Raw genomic sequence first — 25,950 nt, forward strand, 5'->3', positions numbered from 1 at the left:
AATGGTGATATTTAGAGCCCAACCACAGTCATAACCCTAATTTTAAGTTCTAAACCTAACCTTTTAAAGAATTTGTCCTGGTAGCTAGCTCTGCAGTGAGCTATTATTATTATTTTAAAATCTTACAGACTTTTTACCTACTGTGTGTTTTCTCAATATAAATAGAAATAAAATAGAGCTGAGTAAAAGGAAACTATTTTGAAAGGAATGAATTTATATGAACCAAATGAATTTATGATAAAATTAAAAGATTTGCATTTTTTCCATTCAAGCCTACAGAAAAAGCTTGTCAACAGAAGCTAAATCAAACTAACACCAAAATGTGCACATCTCAATTACAGCAGTAATTTCAGAATAGATTCTCATTACTCTCAGAACTCATGAAGAAAAAGAGCTTTAAAAAGTGTCTGAGTAAATTATGTCTTTTATTATAAGCATATTTCACCACAATCAGAAAGTATGAATAGGAACATTTTTGGCATTTAGGTTCTACTGACAGCTAAATCCTAAATCCCATTAATCGTTCAAAGAAGTTATTGTTTCATGTAAAATTTCTATAACAAATGCTTTAAAATATATAGACATATTTTTAATTACCCACACAGTGAAAATAAAATAAAAGCTATTAATTTTACAAATGCTGGTATAATTAGAATAATTAGAATTAGATAAAAGGATCAAAGAAATAAGTTAGATAAAAGCAACGTCAGATAGTGTAAAAACAAGATCTAAACAGCATATTTTCTTTTTTAATTGAGGCATAACTGACATATAACATTATATTAGTTTCAAGTATACAACACAATGATTCAATATCTGTACCTACTGCAAAATGATCACCAGAATAACTTTAGTTAAAATCTGAAAAGAGACACTTTCTGTTTCTATAATGGGATCACCCAAAAAGAACCATTACTTATGTGGCAGCATGGACAGTATAAAACTCTGCCCAGAATCAGAAAGTAAGCAAGAAAAAGTCTCCTAGCTGCCAGAGATGGCAAAAATTAATGTTATTTAAAAAGTAAAACTTGGGACTTCCCTGGTGGCGCAGTGGTTAAGAATCTGCCTGCCAATGAAGGGGACACAGATTCGAGCCCTGGTCCAGGAAGATCCCACATGCTGCAGAACAACAAAGCCCATGTGCCACAACTACTGAAGCCTGTGCGCCTAGAGCCCATGCTCCGCAACAAGAGAAGCCACGACAATGAGAAGCCTGCATACTGCAACAAAGAGTAGCCCCTGCTCACCACAACTAGAGAAAGCCTGCGCGCAGCAACGAAGAGCCAACACAGCCAAAAATAAATAAATTTATATATTTTTAAAAAAGAAAACAGCATTTTCCAGCCATAGTGATACAACTCCCTCTCTCTCCTACAGCCAACAACATCATTTACACTCTGTGCCTAGTGCTCCCAGGAATATATTTTGGGAAATGAAGGTTGCCACCAGTAAATGCTTTTCATGGTGGGATTCAGTAAATTATAAATCTTTTTTTATTTCGTTGCAGCTTATAAAGATGCACAATACCAATTAAAATTCTTGGCGAATTCTGGCATGGCATAATAGAAAGAGCATGCACTTTCCAGACCAAGAGGAACTTGGGTGCTCCACCACTCATCATGACCTTGAGCAGACAATCTACCACTGAGTTTTACAGGCTTTTGCTGGAAGGCTGCTAGGCATATCTGACTTGACTTTAATAATCAATAACATATGTAAATATAATTATAAAATTCTCCAAGGAATGATGATTTACATAAATGGATCTCAGAAAATTAAACTTTTCTATAGCCCAAAGGGTTTTTTTCTATTTAAATATTTTTGGGAGAAACTTAAAAAATATATTAGCTTCCTTTTATTTCTAGGTGCTTTGAATATAATTTAACATTTTCATAATTTATACATTACTACACCATGGTATAACATGCCTCAGAAAGTCTTCACATGTGTAGGCCAATTTTACAGCTTTTTCAGTTCTTTTTTACTAAATTTACTTATTTATTTTTGGCTGTGTGGGGTCTTCATTGTTGCATGTGGGCTTTTGCTAGTTGTGGTGAGTGGGGGCTACTCTTCCTTGTGGTGCGCGGGTTGCTCATTGCAGTGGCTTCTCTTGTTGCAGAGCACAAGCTCTAGGCAAGCAGGCTTTAGTAGTTGTGGCTTGTGGGCTCTAGAGCTCAGGCTCAGTAGTTGTGGTCCACAGGCTTAGCTGCTCCACAGCACGTGGGATCTTCGCGGGCCAGGGCTCAAACCCGTGTCTCTTGCATTGGCAGGCAGATTCTTAACCACTGTGCCACCAGGGAAGCCCAGAAAATGCTGTTTTCTTTCGTTAATATATTTCTCAGGATCTCTAGTCCTTGGCACTATAACTCTCCAAGGGAAAGACAAAGGAACCCTTTCTCCACGGACACCCTACAGGTACTAGCATTACTAGGAACAAGCTTAGGAAATCCTGCTACAATCCCTAATCACTAGGTTCTCACAGTTTAATCAGCACTGATATGCAGAAAATTAAAATACACTGAGAAAATGTCCAAGAAAAAACTTAAGTGGAGTACAACAAACTATAATCCCCACTACCTTTTTTATGCATCTTATATTCAACTTTTAGATTGGGGGTGGAATGGATGACTTCCACATAAGCTAATATTAAGAAGATCCTCCCAACTTTTTATTTGGAAAAGGTTCAAAGCTACAAAAAAGTTAAAACAATAGTACAATAAACACCCATATACCTTTTCCAATAAACACCATATACACTAACATTCATTTTGTCACATCTATATTCTCAGTCTCTCTCTTTCCATACATATATTCATACACACACGCACAAAAATATATACAAATGCACTTTTTATTTTTGTTATACCATTTAAAAGTAAGTTGCATATCTCATGATACTTCACACCTAAATTCACTAGCTGGTATCTTCTAAGAACAAACATTCTTCTATATAACCATGATTCCACATAACATGAAGCAATAATATCATCTGTGTCAGTTAACAACTGGTGCATAACAAAACATTTTTAAAATTTAACGGCTTAAAACAGCAGGAATACAAAGCAATACTGAGGAAAAAGAACAAACCTGGAGGCATAACCCTCCCAGATTTCAGACAATACTATAAAGCTACATCATGGTATTGGCACAAAAACAGACATATAGATCAATGGAACAGATTAGAGAGCCCAGAAATAAATCTACACACCTACGGTCAACTAATCTTCGACAAAGGAGGCAAGAATATACAATGAAGAAAACACAGTCTCTTCAGCAAGTGGTATTGAGAAAGCTGGACAGTCTCATGTAAATCAATGAAGTTAGAACATTCCCTACACCATACACAAAAACAAACTCAAAATGGCTTAAAGACTTAAATATAAGCAAGACATGATAAAACTCCTAGAATAGAACACAGGCAAAGCATTCTCTGACACAAACTGTACCAATGTTGCCCAGGATAGATCATATCTTGGGTCACAAATCAAGCCTTGGTACATTTAAGGAAACTAAAATGGTATCAAGTAACTTTTCCGACCACAATGCTATGAGACTAGATATCAATTAAAGGAAAAAAACTGTAAAGAATACACACATGGAGGTTAAACAATATGCTACTAAATAACCAAGAGATCACAGAAGAAATCAAAGAGGAAATCAAAAGATACCTAGAAACAAATAACAACGAAAACACGATGACCCAAAACCTATGGGATGCAGTTCTAAGAGGGAAAGTTATAGCAATACAATTCTATCTCAAGAAACAAGAAACACCTCAAATAAACAACCTAACCTTAAACCTAAAGCAATTAGAGAGAGAAGAACAATTAAAAAAAAAAAACCAATAGTCAGCAGAAGGAAAGAAATCATAAAGATCAGACCAGAAATAAATGAAAAAGAAATGAAGGAAACAATAGCAAAGATCAGTAAAACTGAAACTTGGTACTTTGAGAAGATAAACAAAATTGATAAACCATTAGCCAGACACATCAAGAAAAAAAGGGAGAAGACTCAAATCAACAGAATTAGAAATAAAAAAAGGAGAAGTAACAACTGACACTGCAGAAATACAAAGGATCCTGAGAAATTACTACAAGCAACTATATGCCAATAAAATGCACAACCTGGAAGAAGTGGACAAATTCTTAGAAAAGCACAACCTTCTGAGACTGAACCACGAAGAAATAGAAAATATAAACTGACCAATCACAAGCACTGAAATTAAAACTGTGATTAAAAATCTTCCAACAAACAAAAGCCCAGGACCAAATGGCTTCCCAGGCGAATTCTATCAAACACTTACAGAAGAGCTAACACCTAGCCTTCTCAAACTCTTCCAAACTATAGCAGAGGGAGGAACACTCCCAAACTCATTCAATGAGGCCACCATCACCCTGATACCCAAACCAGACAAAGATGTCACAAAAAAAGAAAACTACAGGCCAATATCACTGATGAACACAGATGCAAAAATCCTCAACAAAATACCAGCAAACAGAATCCAACAGCACATTAAAAGGATCATGCACCATGATCAAGTGGGGTTTATCCCAGGAAGGCAAGGATTTTTCAATATAGGCAAATCAATCAATGTGATATACCATATTAACAAATTGAAGGATAAAAACCATACAGTAATCTCACAGATGAAGAAAAAGCATTCGACAAAATGCAACACCCATTTATGATAAAAATTCTCCAGAAAGTAGGCATAGAGGGAACTTACTTCAACATAATAAAGTCCATATATGACAAACCCTCAGCCAACATCGTTCTCCATGGTGAAAAACAGAAACCGTTTCCACTAGGATCAGGAACAAGACAAGTTTGCCCACTCTCACCACTATTATTCAACATAGTTTTGGAAGTTTTAGCCACAGCAATCAGAGAAGAAAAAGAAATAAAAGGAAACCAAATCGGAAAAGAAGAAGTAAAACTGTCGCTGTTTGCAGATGACATGATACTATACATAGAGAATCCTAAAGATGCTACCAGAAAACCACTAGAGCTAATCAATGAATCTGGTAAAGTAGCAGGATAAAAAATTAATGCACAGAAATCTGTAGCATTCCTATACACTAATGATGAAAAATCTGAAAGTGAAATTAAGAAAACACTCCCATTTACCACTGCAACAAAAAGAATAAAATACCTAGGAATAAACCTAACTAAGGAGACAAAAGACCTGTATGAAGAAAACTATAAGACACTGATGAAAGAAATTAAAGATGATACAAAGATGGAGAGATATACCATGTTCTTGGATTGGAAGAATCAAAACTGTGAAAATGACTCTACTACCCAAAGCAGTGTACAGATTCAATGCAATCCCTATCAAACAACCAATGGCATTTTTCACAGAACCAGAACAAAAAATTTCACAATTTGTATGGAACCACAAAAGATCCTGAATAGCCAAAGCAATCTTGAGAAAGAAAAACAGAGCTGCAGGAATCAGGCTCCCAGACTTCAGAGTTTACTACAAAGCTACAGTAACCAGGACAGTATGGTACTGACACAAAAACAGAAATATAGATCAATGCAACAGGATAGAAAGCCCAGAGGTAAACCCATACACATATGGTCACCTTATCTTTGATAAAGGAGGCAAGAGAATACAATGGAGAAAAGACAGCCTCTTCAATAAGTGGTGCTGGGAAAACTGGACAGCTACATGTAAAAAAATGAAATTAGAATGCTTCCTAACACCACACACAAAAATGAACTTCAAAATGGATTAAAGACCTAAATGTAAGGCCAGACACTATAAAACTCTTAGAGGAAAACATAGGCAGAACACTCTATGACATAAATCACTGCAAGATCCTTTTGACCCACCTCCTAGAGAAATGGAAATAAAAACAAAAATAAACAAATGGGACCTAACGAAACTTAAAAGCTTTTGCACAGCAAATGAAACCATAAACAAGATGAAAAGACAACCCTCAGAATGGGAGAAAGTATTTGCAAATGAAGCAACTGACAAAGGATTAATCTCCGAAATATACAAGCAGCTCATGCAGCTCAATATCAAAAAAACAAACAACCCAATCCAAAAATGGGCAGAAGACCTAAATAGACATTTCTCCAAAGAATACATACAGGTTTCCAACAAACACATGAAAGGATGCTCAACATCACTAATTATTAGAGAAATGCAAGTCAAAACCACAATGAGGTATCACCTCACACCAGTCAGAATGGCCATCCTCAAAAAAATCTACAAACAATAAATGCTGGAGAGGGTGTGGAGAAAAGGGAATCCTCTTGCACTGTTGGTGGGAATGTAAATGGATACAGCCACTATGGAGAACAGTACAGAGGTTCCTTAAAAAAACAAAAATAGAACTACCATACGACCCAGCAATCCCACTACTGGGCATATACCCTGAGAAAACCATAATTCAAAGAGTAATGTACCACAATGTTCACTGCAGCTCTTTTCACAATAGCCAGGACATGGAAGCAACCTAAGTGTCCATCGACAGATGAATGGATGAAGAAGATGTGGCACATATATACAATGGAATATTACTCAGCCATAAAAGGAAACGAAATTGAGTTATTTGTAGTGAGGTGGATGGACTTACAGTCTGTCATAAAGAGTTAAGTAAGTCAGAAGGAGAAAAACAAATACTGTATGCTAACGCATATATATGGAATCTGAAAAAAAAAATGGTACTGATGAACCTAGTTCCAGGGCAGGAATAAAGAGGTAGACATAGAGAATGGACTTGATGACATGGAATAGGGGGGCGAAGCTGGGGTGAAGTGAGAGTAGCATCGACATATATACACTACCAAATGTGAAATAGCTGGCTGTTGAGAAGCAGCAGCGTAGCACAGGGAGATCTGTTCAGTGCTCTGCAATGACCTAGAGGGGTGGGATAGGGAGGATGCAAGGGAGGATCAAGGGGGAAGGGATATGGGGACATGTGTATGCATATGGCTGATTCGCTTTGTTGTGCAACAGAAACTAACACGGTATTGTGAAACAATTAAACTCCAATAAAGATCTATTAAAAATAAATAAATAAATAAAATATGTGTTTCACCTAAGTAATACCATCTGTATATTTTCATTTATAAGATTTTTCATTGTAAGTTTCTCTGTAATATTACAAATAACTTATTCTTGTGAACTACTCTTAATACTAAAAATGAATCATACAATATAACAACTCAGGAAAAAGCTGCTCAAATATTCCCTGTAATACTCTTGAATCCTAAGCCAACAAATATAATGCAAAAGAATCTGAATAGGGACTTCCCTGGTGGGCAGTAGTTAAGAATCCACCTGCCAATACAGGGTACACAGGTTCGAGCCCTGGTCCGGGAAGATCCTACATTCCACAGAGCAACGAAGCCCGTGCGCTACAACTACTGAGCCTGCACTCTATAGAGCCCACGAGCCACAACTACTGAGCCCGCCCACCACAACTACTGAAGCCCATGCGCCTAGAGCCCATGCTCCGCAACAAGAGAAGCCACCGCATTGAGAAGTCCGCACACTGCAATGAAGAGTAGCCCCTGCTCGCCGCAACTACAGAAAACCTGCATACAACAACAAAGACCCAACACAGCCAAATTAATTAATTAATTTTTTGAAAAAAGAATCTGAATAAACATTAAATCAATTTTTTCAGTTGTTACTTCCAAAAAACCATTTAAAAAACAAATTTATATAAGCTATTAGATTCAGATGGAAATCAGCCTTTACTATAAAAAGTAACAAAGTTTAAAGTCATTTGAGTCAACTTAACAGCATCAATCTGATCCATTATGCTCCCTAATAAACGCCACTTGAATTTCTTCCAACTCTCATTTCTATAGCTTCCATATTTATTTAAGCAAACCTTATACGGCCAGCTAAATTCAAGGTAAAGTTGAGAACAAGACTATATAAACATCAGGACTACTAATATTCTATCTCTTAGTTTACTGGCAAGATTGCTACAATATAAAGGTTAAAGAAAATACTGAAATATATGAATGTATTAGATGAATTATCAACAATACTCACGCATCATTTGAGCAAGTCATAAATTCTCCTTTTATTTTGGGATGCCATGAGCCAGTATGAAGCATTGCTGTATGACCCTTAAAAAAAAAAAAAAGGAAAAAATTCTTTTAAAAATGTAAAAATAAACAAACCGACCAAAAGCTGACATAGTATGCTTAAAAGTAAAACTTTTTAGTCCTCCCCAAGGCACACTATTTTAATTACAAACTGATATTATGTTATTTCAGTTTTATTTCATAATATGCTTTGTTTATTTCACTTTGTTTATTTTAATTTTAATTCACCATGTAAACCCTCCTGCCCAGGAATTAGTACAGTGCTTACATATAACAGGTGCTTAAAAAGAAAGAGTGGGGGGAAATGACAACCTCTCTTCAGGAACGAAGTAAAAAGAAAAACCACAATAAGACAATGGGGAAAAAAAATCAGTGGAAAAGAATTAAGGAGAATAGAAAGTACTTACAACTAACCAAGGCAAAAGCAAGAGGATGGGGGAAAAAAAATCCGTTCTTTAAAATGTGTCAACAATCTTAATTCTACAATACATCTGTAAGAATAAATATGTGAGAAAATAGAAACATCTTTAAAATGATTCAGGAAGATTAGCCCTACTCAGGATGGAGCATAATACAAAAACACTGCAATTATTTTATTTATTTATTTTTATCTTTATTGGAGTATAATTGCTTTACAATGTTGTGTTAGTTTCTGCTGTACAACAAAGTGACTCAGCTATATGTATACATATATCCCCATATCCCCTCCCTCTTGAGCCTCCCTATCCCACCCCTCTAGGTGGTCACAAAGCACCCAGCTGATCTCCCTGTGCTATGCGGCCGCTTCCCACTAGCCATCTATTTTACATTTGGTAGTGTATATATGTCCATGCCACTCTCTCACTTCATCCCAGCTTCCCCTTCCCCCACCGTGTCCTCAAGTCTGTTCTCTACATCTGTATCTTTATTCCTGCCCTGCCAGTAGGTTCATCAGGACCAGTTTTTTAGATTCCATATATGTGCATTAGCATACGGTATTTGTTTTTCTCTTTCTGACTTACTTCACTGTGTGACAGTCTCTAGGTCCATCCACCTCACTACAAATAACTCAATTTAGTTCCTTTTTATGGCTGAGTAATATTCCACTGTATACATGTGCCACCTCTTCTTTATTCATTCATCTGTCGATGGACATTTAGGTTGCTTCCATATCTTGGCTAAGGTATATAGTGCTTCAATGAACATTGTGGCATGTATCTTTTTGAAATATGGTTTTCTCAGGGTATATGCCCAGTAGTGGGATTGCTGGGTCATACGGTAGTTCTATTTTTGGTTTTTTAAGGAACCTCCATACTGTTCTCCATAGTGGCTGCACCAATTTACATTCCCACCAACATTGCAAGAGGGTTCCCTTTTCTCCACACCCTCTCCAGCATTTATTGTTTGTAGATTTTTTGACGATGGCCATTCTGACCAGTGTGAGGTGATACCTCATTGTAGTTTTGATTTGCATTTCTCTAATGATTAGTGATGTTGAGCATCTTTTCATGTATTTGTTGGCAATCTGTATGTCTTCTTTGGAGAAATGTCTATTTAGGTCTTCTGCCCTTTTTTTTTTAATTTTTATTTTTTTAACATCTTTATTGGAGTATAATTGCTTTACAATGGTGTGTTAGTTTCTGCTTTATAACAAAGTGAATCAGTTATACATATACATATGTTCCCATATCTCCTCCCTCTTAGTCCCCCTCCCTCCCACCCTCCCTATCCCACCCCTCTAGGTGGTCACAAAGCACTGAGCTGATCTCCCTGTGCTATGCGGCTACTTCCCACTAGCTATTTATTTTACGTTTGGTAGTGTATATATGTCCATGCCACTCTCTCACTTCATGCCAGCTTACCCTTCCCCCTCCCCGTGTCCTCAAGTCCATTCTCTAGTAGGTCTGTGTCTTTATTCCCGTCCTGCCCGTAACTTCTTCAGAATTACTATCTTTTTTTTTTTAGATTCCATATATATGTGTTAGCATACGGTATTTGTTTTTCTCTTTCTGACTTACTTCACTCTGTATGACAGACTCTAGGTCCATCCACCTCACTACAAATAACTCAATTTCATTTCTTTTTATGGCTGGGTAATATTCCATTGTATATATGTGCCACATCTTCTTTATCCATTCATCTGTTGATGGACACTTAGGTTGCTTCCATGTCCTGGCTATTGTAAATAGAGCTGCAATGAACATTGTGGTACATGACACTTTTTGAGTTATGGCTTTATCAGGGTGTATGCCCAGTAGTGGAACTGCTGTCTTCCACCCATTTTTGGATTGGGTTGTTTGGATGTTTTTGATATTGAGCTGCATAAGCTACTTGTATATTTTGGAGATTAATCCTTTGTCAGTTGCTTCATTTGCAAATACTTTCTCCCATTCGAAGGGTTGTCTTTTCGTCTTGTTTATGGTTTCCTTTGCTATGCAAAAGCTTTTTTTTTTGCAATACGCGGGCCTCTCACCGTTGTGGCCTCTCCCATTATGGAGCACAGGCTCTGGATGCGCAGGCTCAGCGGTCATGGCTCACGGGACCAGCCGCTCTGCAGCATGCGGGATCTTCCCGGACCGGGGCACGAACCCGTGTCCCCTGCATCGGCAGGTGGACTCTCACCCACTGCGCCACCAGGGAAGCCCTGTGCAAAAGCTTTTAAGTTTCATTAGGTCACATTTGTTTATTTTTGTTTCCATTACTCTAGGAGGCGGGTCAAAAAGGATCTTGCTGTGATTTATATCATAGAGTGTTCTGCCTATGTTTTCCTCTAAGAGTTTGATAGTGTCTGGCCTTACATTTAGGTTTTTAATCCATTTTGAGTTTATTTTTGTGTATGGTGTTAGGAAGCGTTCTAATTTCATTCTTTTACATGTAGCTGTCCAGTTTTCCCAGCACCACTTATTGAAGAGGCTGAATTTTCTCCTTTGTATATTCTTGCCTCCTTTGTCAAAGATTAAGTGACTGTATGTGTGTGGGTTTATCTCTGGGCTTTCCATCCTGTTTCACTGATCTATATTTGTGTTTTTGTGCCAGTAGCATACTGTCTTGATTACTGTAGCTTTGTAGTATAGCCTGAAGTCAGGGTGCCTGATTCCTCTGGCTCCGCACAAACACTGCAATTAAAACACTGTGATGTTGGTATAAAAACTGACATACATACCAAATCAATCACAGAGTATACATTTCAAACATAAACACACACATACACACACACACAATTCCCTCCTAGGTAGCAAAGTAAGTTACAGTGGTCTCATACTCTAAGTCAGGTTCAGATGGGGCAGAAAAGAACCTAATATATTTTAGTATAATAATGACAAGGCCACTTATTCTGAAAGGGTCCAGAATAAAGCTAAACTAAAAGTAGTAAAATGTGCATATTTAAATGACTTAGAAGTAAAATAACTGTAGCTCTCTGGAAAGACTGAATTGGAACTGGAGTACCCACACATGGGCCTGGAGACCCATCTCTAGTTCCAGCTGCTCACAATGCCTCAAATGGTATCTGGCCAACTCCTGACATTCTGTTTATGTTAAAAAGGTACAAACAGGGGCCAGAGATGTGGAATCTCTTCCTGCAGTAGGAAAGAATGGACTGAAGCACTGCCTGGAGGGGCTAGATAGGAAGTTTGAGATTCCACTTCCCTCTCCCGAGCTCAAGACTTGTATATTCAACTATCAACTTGACTGACATTTCCATTTGCATGCCATAAGCATTTCAAACATAACAGGCCCAATAGGGAAATCTTGATTCTTACTGCCCATTTTATTTGCAATAAACTTCTTTCCTAGTTGCTAAAGCTACAAACGTGGAAGTAATCCTTAAAGACTCCAATAACCCCTAAACTCTCTTCTCTCTACCCACCCAGATTCAATCCACGAGCTAGTCCTGTCAGTTCAACCCAAAACACATCTCAAATCTATCCACTTTTCTCCTTTTTCACTACTACAGCTCTTATATGAACCAACATTATCTCGTGTCTCTACATCAGTTATTATGTACTGTGACAGGCCTATGACTAGTCTCTCTACTTTTACTTTTGTGTAATGTGCTCCACAAAGCAATCAATAAAATAGAGACACAAATTTAGAGGACAAACATAGGGGCACCAAGGGGGGAAAGTGGGGGGTGGGGGCGGGCGGGGATGAACTGGGAGATTGGGATTGACATATATACACTAATATGTATAAAATAGATAACTAATAAGAACCTGCTGTATAAAAAAAATAAAATAAAATACAAAAATAAAAAGAATAAAGTTTAAGGTAACCCCCCCCCCAAAAAAAGCAATCAATATCGTCCTTTAAAAATATACTTCTAAAAACGCCACTGCTTTTTATCCTCCACGGGCTTTCCAACGTCTTTCCACAGTGTACAAAAGCTTACATCTTCCAGCCCCTACTTTCTTTACAACCTCCCTAACTTTGTGCTCCTTCTTGCCCATAATGCACACACCTCCCTGGTCTTCTTTCATTTCCTCCCATACATGTGACTCTTTCCCCACATCAGGGCCTTTACACATGCTTTTCCATCTGCTGGAAAGCCCTTTTTCCACTTTTAGGTGCCTGGCTTCTTCTCACTCTTTCAATCTCAGCTTACATGCTACTTATTCAAATGAGTACTGCCTGGCCCTCTATCTAAGTAAATATGGCCCATTCCGTTCTTCTCTACCAGAGTACCTGTCCATTTCCTGGATAATAGTCACCGTAATTCGTAGTGCTATATCTATTAACTTCTTATTTGATTCTTGACCCTGTGTTAATGTTTTACATATTCATAAATAAACAAATAAGGATGGGAAAAAACCTAAAACAATATAAACCGAAACAAATGAACCCTACTGTATTTCAAATGAGTAACAAATACACTGAAAAAATAAACAGCAGATAATAACCCAAGTAAGTATACACCCCGTAGTGGGTTGAACGGTGCCCCCCCCGCCCCGCAAAAGATATGTCCACGTCCTAATCACTGGAACCTGTGAATGGTCCTTATTTGGAAAAAGAATATTTTCGGATATAATTAAGCATCTCAAGATAAGGTCACTCTGAATTATCTGGGTCAGCCCTAAATTTGATAACAAGTATCCTCAAGTATCCTTATAAGAGACAGAAGAGGAGAAGACACAAAGAGGAAAGGCTCTGTGAAGATGGAAGCAGAGACTGGAGTTTCGCAGCCACAAGGATGCCTAGAGTCACCAAAGGCTAGAAGAGGCGAGGAACAATTCCTCCAGAGCCGTTGCGGGGAGCGTGGCCATGCCAATACCTTGATTTCAGACTTCTGCCCTCCAAAATTGTGGAAGAAAAAATTTCCATTGTTTTAAGCTACCAAGTGTGTGGTCATTTGTTACAGTAGTCCTAGGAAACTACTAATATATACTCCCAGTCTAAAGACCAAAAGAACGGTAAATAAATACTGCATTCCAGTTAATATGTCTGCGTCGTTTTGGGCAATGGTATGCGTTAACAATTCGGAAACTGCTTTCAATACAATGAAGATTTAAACAATATTTGAGGAAATATGTTGAAGATAATGGGAGTCGAGTTTCTCACTGTTGGAGAAGGGAGTTACTCAAGTGGAAAAGGGGAAGACTAGAACGAACTTTGTGGTGTTTGAAACTGGGGATATCAATATGAACTCATGGTTTTTAATAGGTAGATGTAAATTTAAGGGTAAATGTACATTTGTAAATTATTCTCTAGCTTTATATGCTGCAAATGTCTGGAAACAATGACACCTCAGCAAACATAGCACAGATATCCTGGTTTCTAAATATCGTTCTCCACTAAAGGAACCAGGGCTCCTTGGAGAAATGATTGTTTTGGGAGCGGAGGTAGGAAAAGTACAAGATGAACATAGAATATTTGGTTATGTTAAAATAATAAGAAAGTGTTGCAAAAATGACAGGGATATGCTAAAAATGATAAAATGCAGGTTGGAGAGGCTTCCACCAGCTAAACCTGGGACAATTAGGGCATCAAAATAAATAAAGTAATGGATGATAAACCATTGACTAAAATAAGAACCCTTGAATGCATATTAATATAATAAAGAAGTAAATAAGAGAAAGCTCTTCCTTACAGAATACTAATAAATATAAGATAAATTATAGAGTTAGAAAAATCATCAGTTTGCAATCATGACAGTAATACCTGATTCAGACAAGAACCATCAATGGATGCTAACACTAATGGAGGAAAGCCTGGTAACACACAGGGTAATTGCATGGTCTCAAAATCTCCCTGCAAATGGCTTAATAATGAGAAAGAGATAATGGTAACTTTATAGTGAAGAAGAAATCTGGTAGGCTCCATCTTAACAAGTGATCCAAGTTTACATCATCAATACTGGGATGCAACTGACATCATGTACTTTCTGATATGAGGAAGTGAGGGTACAATATCATTTGTGGGTCAATCTTTCTAGAAATGCATACCTGACTCTAATTATGAAAAAAAGCAGGCAAAATCAAATTCTACATTTTACAAAACGACTGGCTTACAGTCTTCAAAAATATCAAAGTGAAAAAGGGGCAGGGGAGCAGAGGAACTATTCCAAATCAAAGGAGACAAAAAGGCATGATGATTGAACTGGTGAGAAAATAATTAGGGACAAGATCATTAAGATAACTGATGAAACTATTGACTATGGATTAAATAGTATTTTATCAACATTAAATTCATGGTTATATAAAAAAATGTAATGTTATTAGGAACACCACACTAAAGAATTTAAGAGCAAAGGAGCATGATGTTTGCAACTTGTTTTCAAAAGCTGGGGGAAATTAAACACACATACATAATTTTTATGTATGTGCGTATACATATGAGCGTGAGTGTCTGGGAGGGTATATAAGTGAGGTGGGAGGAAAGGAGGGAGAGTGTATATTAGTCGAGGGAGGAAGGGAGGAAGAGATGAGGGGGAGATAAAGCAATGGGGTGAAATGTTAGCAATTGGTAAATCTGAAAAAGGAGTATAAAGAAGCTGTGTACTGATTTTACAACTTTTCTGTAAATTTGAAATTACATGAAAATAAATACTTTAAAAAATATATTCTGGCTGCTCTGTGAAGAAAAGTCTGCTGCAAAAACAAAATAGGAATTAAGAGGGTCAACTGGGAAGATATTGATGTGGTTCATGTGAAAATTGACAGTGGCCTGGACTAGGGAACAGCAAGAAAGTGTTCAGAAGTGAGAAGATTTGGGATACATTTTAAAGACAGAGACAATAGGATTCCCTAAAGAATTGGATCTGGGCTATAATAACAGATGAAGCCAATGCCTGTGATCTGAGCAACTGTGTGAATGGGGTGACTGTATAAATACGTGTCATTCTTTCTGGCCATGGAGAACATGAACCTCATTCTGTGTTTAGGGAATTCGCCCCAAAAATGACTCTTCGTAGAAGACAGAGGCTACCACTCATAGAGAAGCAAAAAGTCAGGTGCCAACTTTGCCAGCCTCCCTTACAGATACGACACAGGAAATGCAATTGAGCTCCAGCCACAACCTTCATTTTGAGCTGTGGCTCAAAGACAATGAGGATACCCTCTTTCTATCTCAGTCCATTCAGGCTGCTACAACAAAAATACCATAAACTGAGTGGCTTATAAACATCAAACATTTATTTCTCATAGTGCTGGAGGCTGGGAAGTTCAAGATCAAGGCAGTTTTAGTGTCCGAACTTCCTAATTCACAGATGCGGTCTTTCTGCTATAACCTCACATGGTGAAGGGGAAAGAGAAGTTTCTCTGTCCACTTTCATAAGGGCACTAAACCCATTCATGAGAGTCCTGCCTTCATGACTTAATCACCACCTAAAGGCACCACCTCCTAGTAACATCACGTTGGGGAGACACAACATTCAGACCTGAAGACTCTCCTTCAGGACAGCAGTACTGCATCTCCTGCAAGACAGAGTTCCCTGCTCTTCAGTAGCAGTGGTACAAGCTGTGACATTCAATGTCTGGCAGTGGCCCTCATGATTTTATCAGCAAACCAGGTTTGTAGCGTGGTTTGGGGGCATTGTTCCTGCATTTCACATCAAGTGTCATTCACCCCTTCCAGCATTCTCATTACACATAAATCAAGTAGAGTAAGCTTCTGCTGCAATAACAGGTACTGAAATCCTCGCTCATAATTTTTATCAGGCAACTGCAGTGAATTAAATACATTTTGCAGGAGGTTCCAGTTTCACTCCAGATGGAATATACACATTCCATCCTATCACTCCATCTGATTACAATAAGTTCTGAACAAAATTTTAAAAGTTACTGCCAGAAGACACTGAATAGTAGATAAGATCAAGCAAAAAGGATACAGAACCCAGGTCCCAAGGAGCAGTGAGGTGATGAGTTTCCTGGGGGGATGTTTTCTGCCTTCTCACTTCCCAACATAGGCTCTGGGGCAGCCCACATTGACAACTGAGAGCAAGAGCAGATAGACGGGGTTCCAAGAAAAGGCTGCAATCTCCAGAGGGTAGGGGTGGTGGGTAGGGAGAGTAGTGAAGGACCTGGGAGACAAACTCTTGTGACCTGACCTACCCTATGCCAGGCAAGCACAAGGAACAAAGCTGCCGGTCTCCCCTCAGTGCTGGTACCAGACATGGAAGTAGCCTTTACAGGCCAAAGAACTACTGACTGCCTCCTTTTCACACCAGGCAAGCAGTGGCTCTGAGGTGGCCCTTCTCATCCTCCCAACCAGCTGCAGTGGCCCTGTGAGGCGATCACAGCAGATGACTGCCAGCAACAAAACAGTAACTGCCCTCTCCCTGGTGACAGGAGAAGCCCTTCGGGGAGGATATCTGTTGGCTCTCCTGACCTTACACCAGGGAAAGGCCAGCACCAAAGAGGCAAGGCGTCTCCTACCCTGACCCAAAAGCAGCAAGGACAGCAACCTCAATGGGGTAGAACACTTTTGATGTCCCATGCCCTCTACTAGGCCAACAAAGTAAGCCTAAGCCTTCCAACCATACAGTAGCATTTGTAGGACAGAAACCTTCTGATACTCTATGCTTTACATTGGGATAATGCCAACACGGACTAGCAGCACTCTCTTTTCCCACCAACTCATAGAAGCAGCTGCTGAGGGGTAGGTAAAACTTGATTTCCCCATCCCATTCCAGCTTTGCCCAGAGGCATACCCAGTTATAGGAACTGCTACATAGCACAAAAAGAGTAAGTCTCTGGTTTTCCAGCAAGAACACCAGAACAGAAAACTTCTGAAAACAGAGGGTAAAGGGAAAATTATGGGCTTAAGGAATAAAAAAGGTAGAGAAAAATAGCATCTAAATCTGTACAGAAAGTCCTGAGCTCACTCCTGAGGTACATATATGTAAAACCTGTCAGAATCAACTGAGGAAAAGCACTGAGATCTCAAGATGGTGCAGACTACCATCAAGGTTCCACACAGACTCCTGGGTAACACACACATGAGACAAACCAGAATAGCATACAAAGGCATAAAGGCTTTGGAAATTAAACCAATACTGGAAGTAAAAACAGCTCACAGAAGTCAGGTCAGGACATACAGTCTAAAACTAATCAGACTGACTGTCAGCTTAAAAGAAACCACATATTCACATAAGCAAAAAAACCCTCTAGCATTCTCCAGAAGTTTTAGACAGGAGTCAGAATCTCATAACACAGTATTCAAAGTGTCAAGGATACAATCCAAAATTTAACATACAAAGCCAGGAGAATCTAACCAGCTCTCAAGAAATAAGACAAAAGATGCCAACCACAAGATGACCCAAATGTTAGAATTCTCAGAAAACTACTTTAAATCAGTGTTTACAATCATGATACAAAAAGGGAAAGCAAACACTTTTGAAACAAATACAAAGATAGACATGCTCAGCAAAGAAAAACAGACTAATTTTTTAAAATGGTTGTACTGAAAAATAATGGAAATTAAAAATTCACTGGAGGGGCCCAATAGTAGAATGGATACGTCAGAGGACAGAGTCAGTGAACTTGAAGACAGGTCAATAGAAATAATTCAATCTAAACCATAGGAAGAAAAAGGAATAGGGAAAAAATGAGCAAAGACAATAATATTAGACAATATCAAAAGATTTAGTATTCATGTTATATAAGATTCAGAAAGAAGAGATAGGTGCAAAAAATTTTTGAAGAAATAATGGCTAAAAATGTCCCCAAAGTGGTGAAAAATGTAAACTTACAGATCTAAGAACCTCAGTGAATGCCAAACAAAATGAACTGAAAACAAAAAACAAACTAATGAAAGCCAGGAGACAGTGGAACAATACTTTTAAAGTAATGAGAGAAAAATACTGTCAAGTTAAATGTACAGAAAATGTACTTCAGGAGTGAAGGTGAAATAAAGACATTCTAAGATGAAAGAAAACTAAGAGAACTAATTCACATGGAAAATAAAAGAATAACAGAATATTTCAAGAATCATTTTATTATTTCAAGAATATTTATTATTTTTTATTCTTATTATTTTATTATTTCAAAAAATATTAATTTAAGAATAATCATGAGAAACTTCCTGGTGGTGCAGTGGTTAAGAATCCGCCTGCCAACGCAGGGGACACGGGTTCGAGTCCTGCTCCGGGAAGATCCCACATGCCACAAAGCAACTAAGCCCATGTGCCACAACTACTGAGCCTGTGCTCTAGAGCCCGCGAGCCACAACTACTGAGCCCACGTGCCACAACTACTGAAGCTTGCATGCCTAGAGCCCGTGCTCTGCAACCAGAGAAGCCACTGCAGTGAGAAGCCCGTGCACCTCAATGAAGAGTAGCCCCCCACTTGCCGCAACTAGAGAAAGCCTGCACGCAGCAATGAAGACCAAATGCAGCCAAAAATAAATTAATTTTAAAAAATAATCATGAAAAGAAGGAACAAAGTTGAAGGATTCACACTTTCCAATTTCAAAATTATCTACATGTCAATGTTAATAGCAGCTTTATTCATAAAGCTTTGTAGGTAAAACATGTTTTGCCAATGGAACAGATGTGCAGTGAGAGGGAAAGGGGGCAGTAAAGAAGACGTTTCAAGGAGAGAATAATCAACTGTGTCAGACACTGCTGAGAGTTACAGTATTATGAGAACTGACCACCAGATATGAATGGCATGATGGGTGGGCGCCATGCACAGATAAGTGAGTTAGGTTCCCCTCAATTCTGTGCACCTAAGGTACTAAACGATAGTAATTAAACTGGCTCATAGAGTAAAATCATAGGACTGTCAGGGATCCCATTAAGCTCTTTCCAAAATAGAAATTTGCCAGTCTTTGCTTATTTAAGAAAAAAAAAAAAGAATTTCTAATACCAAGCAGTAAATAGGTACCTGATCTAGTTTCACCCCATTAAATATCTGCCTCTGGGAAAACAGCTCATGACTTGCAACAGAAAGGACACCCCAATAATCCCAAGATATGCCCTACCTTCAAGGACCTAGATCCTAAACTGCCTTGGCTTCCTCAATCTTGCACACTACTCCACACCTTCACTCTCCCGCTCTGCTTAGCTCAGCTCCACCTCCACTGACATCTTCGCCTGGCCTCTTAATCTAATGTGGAGCCTGCTTACCTCCCAGTCAGTTCCTAGTTTACCATCTTCCTCTCCCACTCCCAGACTCAGGGATTCACCCATTCTCAGCACAATCGGTGCTGCTCAGTCCAGTTCTTAGAATCCCACTTCCTATGCTTTGACATAACAACAACCCCAAAACTGACCCGGCCCAACAGGTCTTGAAGGCAGGCTCCAGAAAACAGGTCTTCTACTGATATTTGTTGACTAGAGTTGAAATAGCATCTTGAAATATAAAGGATAGTTCTAAGAGGACCAAAAGAAGATGATCCTTATTACATAGAACACTATGATAAAATGTGGTCACCTTAGTTGTTGAATACACAGAATATGAACACAAATAGTAAGTTAAACTGAAGAAATCTAAAAGACTATGAATGTTTCTTGTTTGTAAAGACAAGAGTATGACAAAGGCAATGGGAATGTTAAGTACCCTTGTGTTAAAACAGTGACGAAAATTAGTCATAACAAAAAATGAAGTTCAACTAAGGATTCTTAAATGGAACTAAACAGATTCAGTACCAAGGCTAACATTAGTGGAAAAATTTTTAAAGTGACACCTATTAAAGAAGAGTCGGTGACTAAAACACTTTTTCATCAAATAAACTAGGTTTTCTCTCTTTCTCCTTTATCTAAACATAGGCAGGCGCCCCTGGAAAAAAAAAAAAACTTGTTTCCCTCATTTATTTAACAGCCTTAACTGGAAAGAGCCTAGTAGAAAGAATGAAACATCCATTTGTTTCTCATAATATGCTAAACTTTGCATACAGAGAGGACATTATCAAACCATGACGACTATTGGTTTCCTCTAACACGCGCGCGCGCGCACACACACAGAGAGGTGTGCTGATCAGTACTTGTCCGTCCATACCCCCGCGGCAGCCTCATGACAAACGCTGTAAAACAGCTGCCTCGCCACAGCACCATTTGTACTCACTGAATGAAGTGAGGCTCTGTGACCCACAAAAATGAAAGTACCCATGTCTTTGGCATATGGTGAGCTAACTAACAGAAGCAACTCCTATGAAGAGATGAAATGCATCAGGGAATATACCTTGAGCTTTAATCCAAAAGCTCTTCTTAACCAAAGTCTATTCATGGGCTTTCAGGAATCACCAAACTTTCTGAAGTTGCCAGCAAGATTTTCTGTTGGTATATTTTGCTGGAGAAAACGTTCATAGCTTGATTTTGGGAGATGGCAAACTTCTTCTCTAATGGACTACATAGTAACTATTTTAGGCTTTCTGGGCCACATGGTCATTGAGGCAACTACCCAAATTCTACCACTGTAAGTACAAAAGCAGTCATGGACAATAGTAAATGAATGGGCATGGCTGTGTTTCAGTAGAACTTTTATTTACAAAACACAGGTTGCAGGCTGGATTTGGACCACAGGCTATATCCTGCTGACCCCTGTTGTAATCCATCACACTCTTAGTAATTTACTTCTAGGAATCAAGGACTCTGAAGTCCAAATCTTTCTAATTCCTGAGCAATTTTAAAATCCATTTGAAGATATCAAAGAGATCGATTCATTCTTCTTTGATCTACTCAACTCCAATGACCTCTTCTAAGATATTTCAGCAGCCCCAACTATGGCTAACTCTGTCCACAGATGGTTCCTTTTCTGAAATCAAGAACTTTCTTTTCAACATCCTAAATTTCAACCAATCACTCAGTGTAAACCTGAGTGTCCTTTTGCTGTACTTATAATGCACAACTTTTGTTATGGAATAACCCCCCCTCATCATCATTGTACTACATTCAAACACCTCGGGCTCATGAATAGACTCAGGGATATCATACAAGTATGCCAAATGACTATCTACAAATTTAGATTTGGTGGTCATTAATGCTTCCACAATTCTTCCAGCAATTTTCCTCTCACGCATCAATAGCTATTCTAAGCCTTCACTGTCCTACATAAGGCCTCATCCCAACACCTCCTAACACAAAACTAGGAAATGACCCTGTGACTACATGGTGATACCTTCAACTGCCTATCTAAGGCTCACCACCTATAAACGTACCTGCACATGAGCCCATCCTTATCCCTCCATTCCCAGTGTAAATAAATTCCCTCCTCCCACTCAAAGCTAATTCCTGCTCTTATGTCTGATCTCTATCACTACCACCTCCTCAGGGACTTTCATAATTACTTAGTATGTTTGGTATTTGCAGAACCGTGTTAGTTTTCTATTGCTGTGTAACAAATTACCACCAACTTAGGGGTTTAAAACAACTCCAATTTATCAGCTAACAGTTTGGGGGGTTAGAAGTCCAGTCACAATCCAGAAGTCTGAATTTTCTGCTCAGGGTCTCATAGGCTAAAATCAGGATGTCGGTAGGGCTTCCTTCTGGAGGCTCTGGGGAAGCATTTGTTTCCAAGTTCATTCAGGTTGCTGGCAGAATCCAACTTCCTGTGGGTTCAGGACTAAGATGCCTATTTCATTGTATCTGTCAGCTGGGGGCTGCTCTCAGCATCTAGAGGCTGTGTCCTTGCCACATGGATTCCTTCACCTTCAAAGCCAGCAAATGAAAACCTTTCTCTTGTTGAATCTGAATTAGGTAAAGCCATGCCCCAAAATCTTTGCAAAAACAATCTCTTCTTGACATATACACACTACCATATATAAAATAGATAACTAATAAGGACCTACTATATAACCCAGGGAACTCTACTCAATACTCTGTAATGGCCTATATGGGAAAATAATCTAAAAAAGAGAGGATATATGTATATGTGCAACTGATTCACTTTGCTGTACACCTGAAACTAATACATTGTAAGTCAACTATACTCCAATAAAAATTAAAAAAAAAAAAAAAAAGAACAGGGGAAAAAGAAATCCCTTCTTTAACCATAGCCCTTGCTGAAATGGCTAAGAAATAACCTCCTTAAGCTTCCTAGAGGTCACCTGGTTTGTTTGAGAAAATCTGTGAGGCACACGCTTCATTTCTTGAAAGAGTCTTTAGTGTGACTGAATATTCTGACCTTTTGATCTTTCTGAGGTTTTGGCAAAAGGTTATATAGCCACACCCTGGGCTTTTTCCTCTATGCCACACTTTCAGAAGCAATTTCTTCATTTTAACATTCTTTGCCATCTGGATAGGTTCAAAATTAACTAAATCATCTAGTACTCATTCCTTTTTAACAAGACTTCTCTCAGTTTACCTTTTTGCTCTCATATTTTATTATAAGTAGCAAGAAGAAACCAGGCGGTACTTTCAACATTTTGCTTGGAAATCTTCTTGGCTATAGCTATGCACCCAACTTCATCACTCAGGTTCTGCTTGCATCTTCAAAGCCTTGAACAGAGAATCACCCTTGAGTCAAATCCCTCGAATTTTAAGATCCTTTTTGCCAGGGAGAGCCCAATCCCTTTTAAGGGCTCATCTGATTAGGCAGGATGCACTGAAGATAATTTTCCTTTCTTAAAGACAACTGTGCCAGACAATATAACCTCATCACAGAAGTATCTCATCATAGTCATTGGTCACATCCACACCCAAGGGGAGGGGCAGGGAATCTTGGGTGCCTTCTTAGAATTCTTCCTACAAGGACTGTGTGTGTAGCAATTCTGAAATTACTTTCTATGGACTATACCACTGAAGAAATGAGAAAATATACTGGTGATGCTGGAGGCCAAGTTTCTCACTGGAGAAGTGAAATACGAATATGGAATGGGGAAAGGCTAGGAAGTTGGATTAGAATTAGATATATCAGGGTGAACCCATGATTTTTTAATATACTTCGTTTATTTTTTGATTGGTTGGTTTATCCTCCCAGCCCCAGCTCTGTCTTCTGAAATTGTCTAGAAGCATTAACACCTCAGCAGCAATGAACATATCCAGTGCCCAGATGTTGATTTGTAAATAGAATTCCCTATTCAAAAGAGCCATGGAATGCTAGAGAAATCAGAACAGAAAAGTACAAGGTGAGCCAGGAACTTTTGTTGTGCCAGAATGTAAGAAAGTACCCCCCAAATGATGGGGATATGTCAAAAGGATAGAAACCAGTGTTATGGGGTTTCTATTAGATAAAAAGCTCTGGAAATATTCAGAAACTGCAAAGAAACACAATGTACTTTAAATCACTGCATTTTTTAGAGTTTATATTTGCAGTTAAACCCATCAGTTACAAATGCTTAAGGAAATAAAAATATACCTAGAATTCACAGTTTACAATATTTTACTCCTAAGAAACAATATTTACCATTAAAAGGACATGACTAAAATATTTCATCTCCAAATAATAAGGGCAATTTTCTCAAGTGGCTGGATATCAGAATAACTACACGTACTATTCAAATATAAATACAGCATCTGAAAATACCTTTTCCCCAGAATTCCTTATAAAGCTTCTAATCTCCATAATTAAAGTATACTCACAGAGAGATGGCCCACTAAAATATTCAAGAATTCTGGTGTCCCCTGAGCCTGTCCCCTCCCACTTTAGCCAAGTAATTATGAAATAAATGGCACAGAACTGTTTTAATGTTGAAAAAGAAAAAGGCTGAAGGCAAAGTATGTGTCTAAGAGTTTAAAGTAATAGAGAAAAACACTCTCTGGGACTTCCCTGGCGGTCCAGTGGTTAAGACTCCGCACTTGCACTGCAGGGGGCGCAGGTTTGATCCGTGGTAGAGAACTAAGATCCCACATGCCGCAGGGCGCGGTCAAAAAGAAAGAACAGAAAAAAAGAAAAAAACTCTCTGATTGGAAGTAATGTACTAACATTCTCGTTTAGAATAAGTAAGTTTTAGATGACAATATAACTACAGTTTTTAAAGCATGCTTTTGAATGGTTTAAGGGTTGATTCCTGTTTATCCTTGTCCTACTTTCCTAATGACTTAAACCTGAAGAAGTAAGGTCCCATTTTCCCAGATAATATAACCAATAAATCCCATGAACCTCAGATCAGTGACCTTCATATTTTAAAGACACAGCAGAACCTGATTTTCAAAGGATATCTTATAGAGAACTCCAACACATAAAACAGACAAAATTGGAACTTCTCTGGCCGAAGGAGGAGGCCTGCTGCCCCTCACGCACACTCTAAGGCCTCTCATTCCACCCCACTACAGGCCCTGAGGCACTGGCATACAATCCCAAGACTGCAGAACATGTAAAATGTGGCTCCAAACAATAAATGATGTAAAGGTTCCAGTGTGATCAGAAAAAATGTTTTTCAGATGCATAAAGGAAAAAATACAGAAACGGACATCTTAATAGTGATTATATTTGGGTAGTAGAGTTGTAAGTATTTTTTCTTTTTTTATTTTCCAAATTTTTAATAGTCAATAAGAATTAGTTAGAAACCCAATAAACTATTTTTAAAAGGTATAAATATGAATACTCTCCCTGTAATGTAATGCATTGTGTTGCAGTATGCAACAGAAAAAAAAAATTCTGTACCACTATAGGTACACATTAAAAAGAAATATACACATACACACAAAGACACAAAGATTAGAGATAAAAATCTAACGATATAACAATTTAATAATCTAATTAGAAAGGCCTGTTTATGTTTGAAGTACATAATGTTTTATAATAATAGATCAGATATATTTAATAGTTTCCTTTAATGTCCTACTTGTTGAACTTTCCAGTAAAGCCACAAGTTAATAATTACTCTTGGAATCAGAAAAGAAGCTTAGAAATTAAGAAAAAGTGTCCAATGAAATCTGCTTCTTTCAAATAATAATTCTTGCATTTCTAAAACCCATCACTCAAGCCAAAGACTACAATTAAGTTACAAGTAATGTTTCCTAAACAAATAGTTAATTATATTTGCTTCTGGAAAATGGAGAGAGTAAATATTAACCATGATTTTGAAATCAAAGCAGAGATAATATTAGACAAGATTGGGAGAGTTATAATATTTAGTTACAATATACGGTTGTTTCTTGCATATTGGTAATTAACTTAATATTTTAATTTCCTACATTTCTACATAGATTTGTTTATCCACCCTCATCCTACTTTCCCAATAATCTTACTATATGTAATATATATATATATATATTTATATAAACGTATATATATTTCTGAAACTGCAGAAACAACCAGATGCAGAACCAACCAGATTTCTTTCTTCTTGAAATTTTCTTGGCTAAAACCTAAATCCACAAAGTCTTAAGTCTTTTTATAACGTAAGAAGCCCTGAGCAGCTGAAATCATTAAGAGCTTAGAAACTGGCAAAAACTTCTCTTCCTCATATTATTTAAGCAAAATTGTAACCATAAACTAAAAAAGAATAAGTTAAATAAGAGTTTTTAAAGCTTTCCTTTCCACAAACCCATTGTTTAAATAAAGTTTTAGATTC

At 38.0% G+C, this 25,950-nt stretch overlaps 1 protein-coding gene across 2 annotated transcripts in view; it reads right to left on the reverse strand.

Annotated features, from left to right (window-relative positions):
* Positions 1-25,950, reverse strand: part of WDR70 (WD repeat domain 70) — a 317,038-nt gene that overhangs the window by 179,876 nt on the left and 111,212 nt on the right. For both annotated transcript variants that reach the window (XM_027092676.1, XM_027092675.1), the window contains exon 9: positions 8,024-8,100. In XM_027092676.1, the coding sequence (XP_026948477.1) occupies positions 8,024-8,100 (77 nt within the window). The remainder of the gene's footprint in view (positions 1-8,023; positions 8,101-25,950) is intronic.

The sequence above is a fragment of the Aethalodelphis obliquidens genome, unplaced genomic scaffold (genome assembly GCF_003676395.1).
Source record: "Aethalodelphis obliquidens isolate GAN/ISIS:26980383/991018 unplaced genomic scaffold, ASM367639v1 scaffold80, whole genome shotgun sequence".
Classification (NCBI taxonomy): domain Eukaryota; kingdom Metazoa; phylum Chordata; class Mammalia; order Artiodactyla; family Delphinidae; genus Aethalodelphis; species Aethalodelphis obliquidens.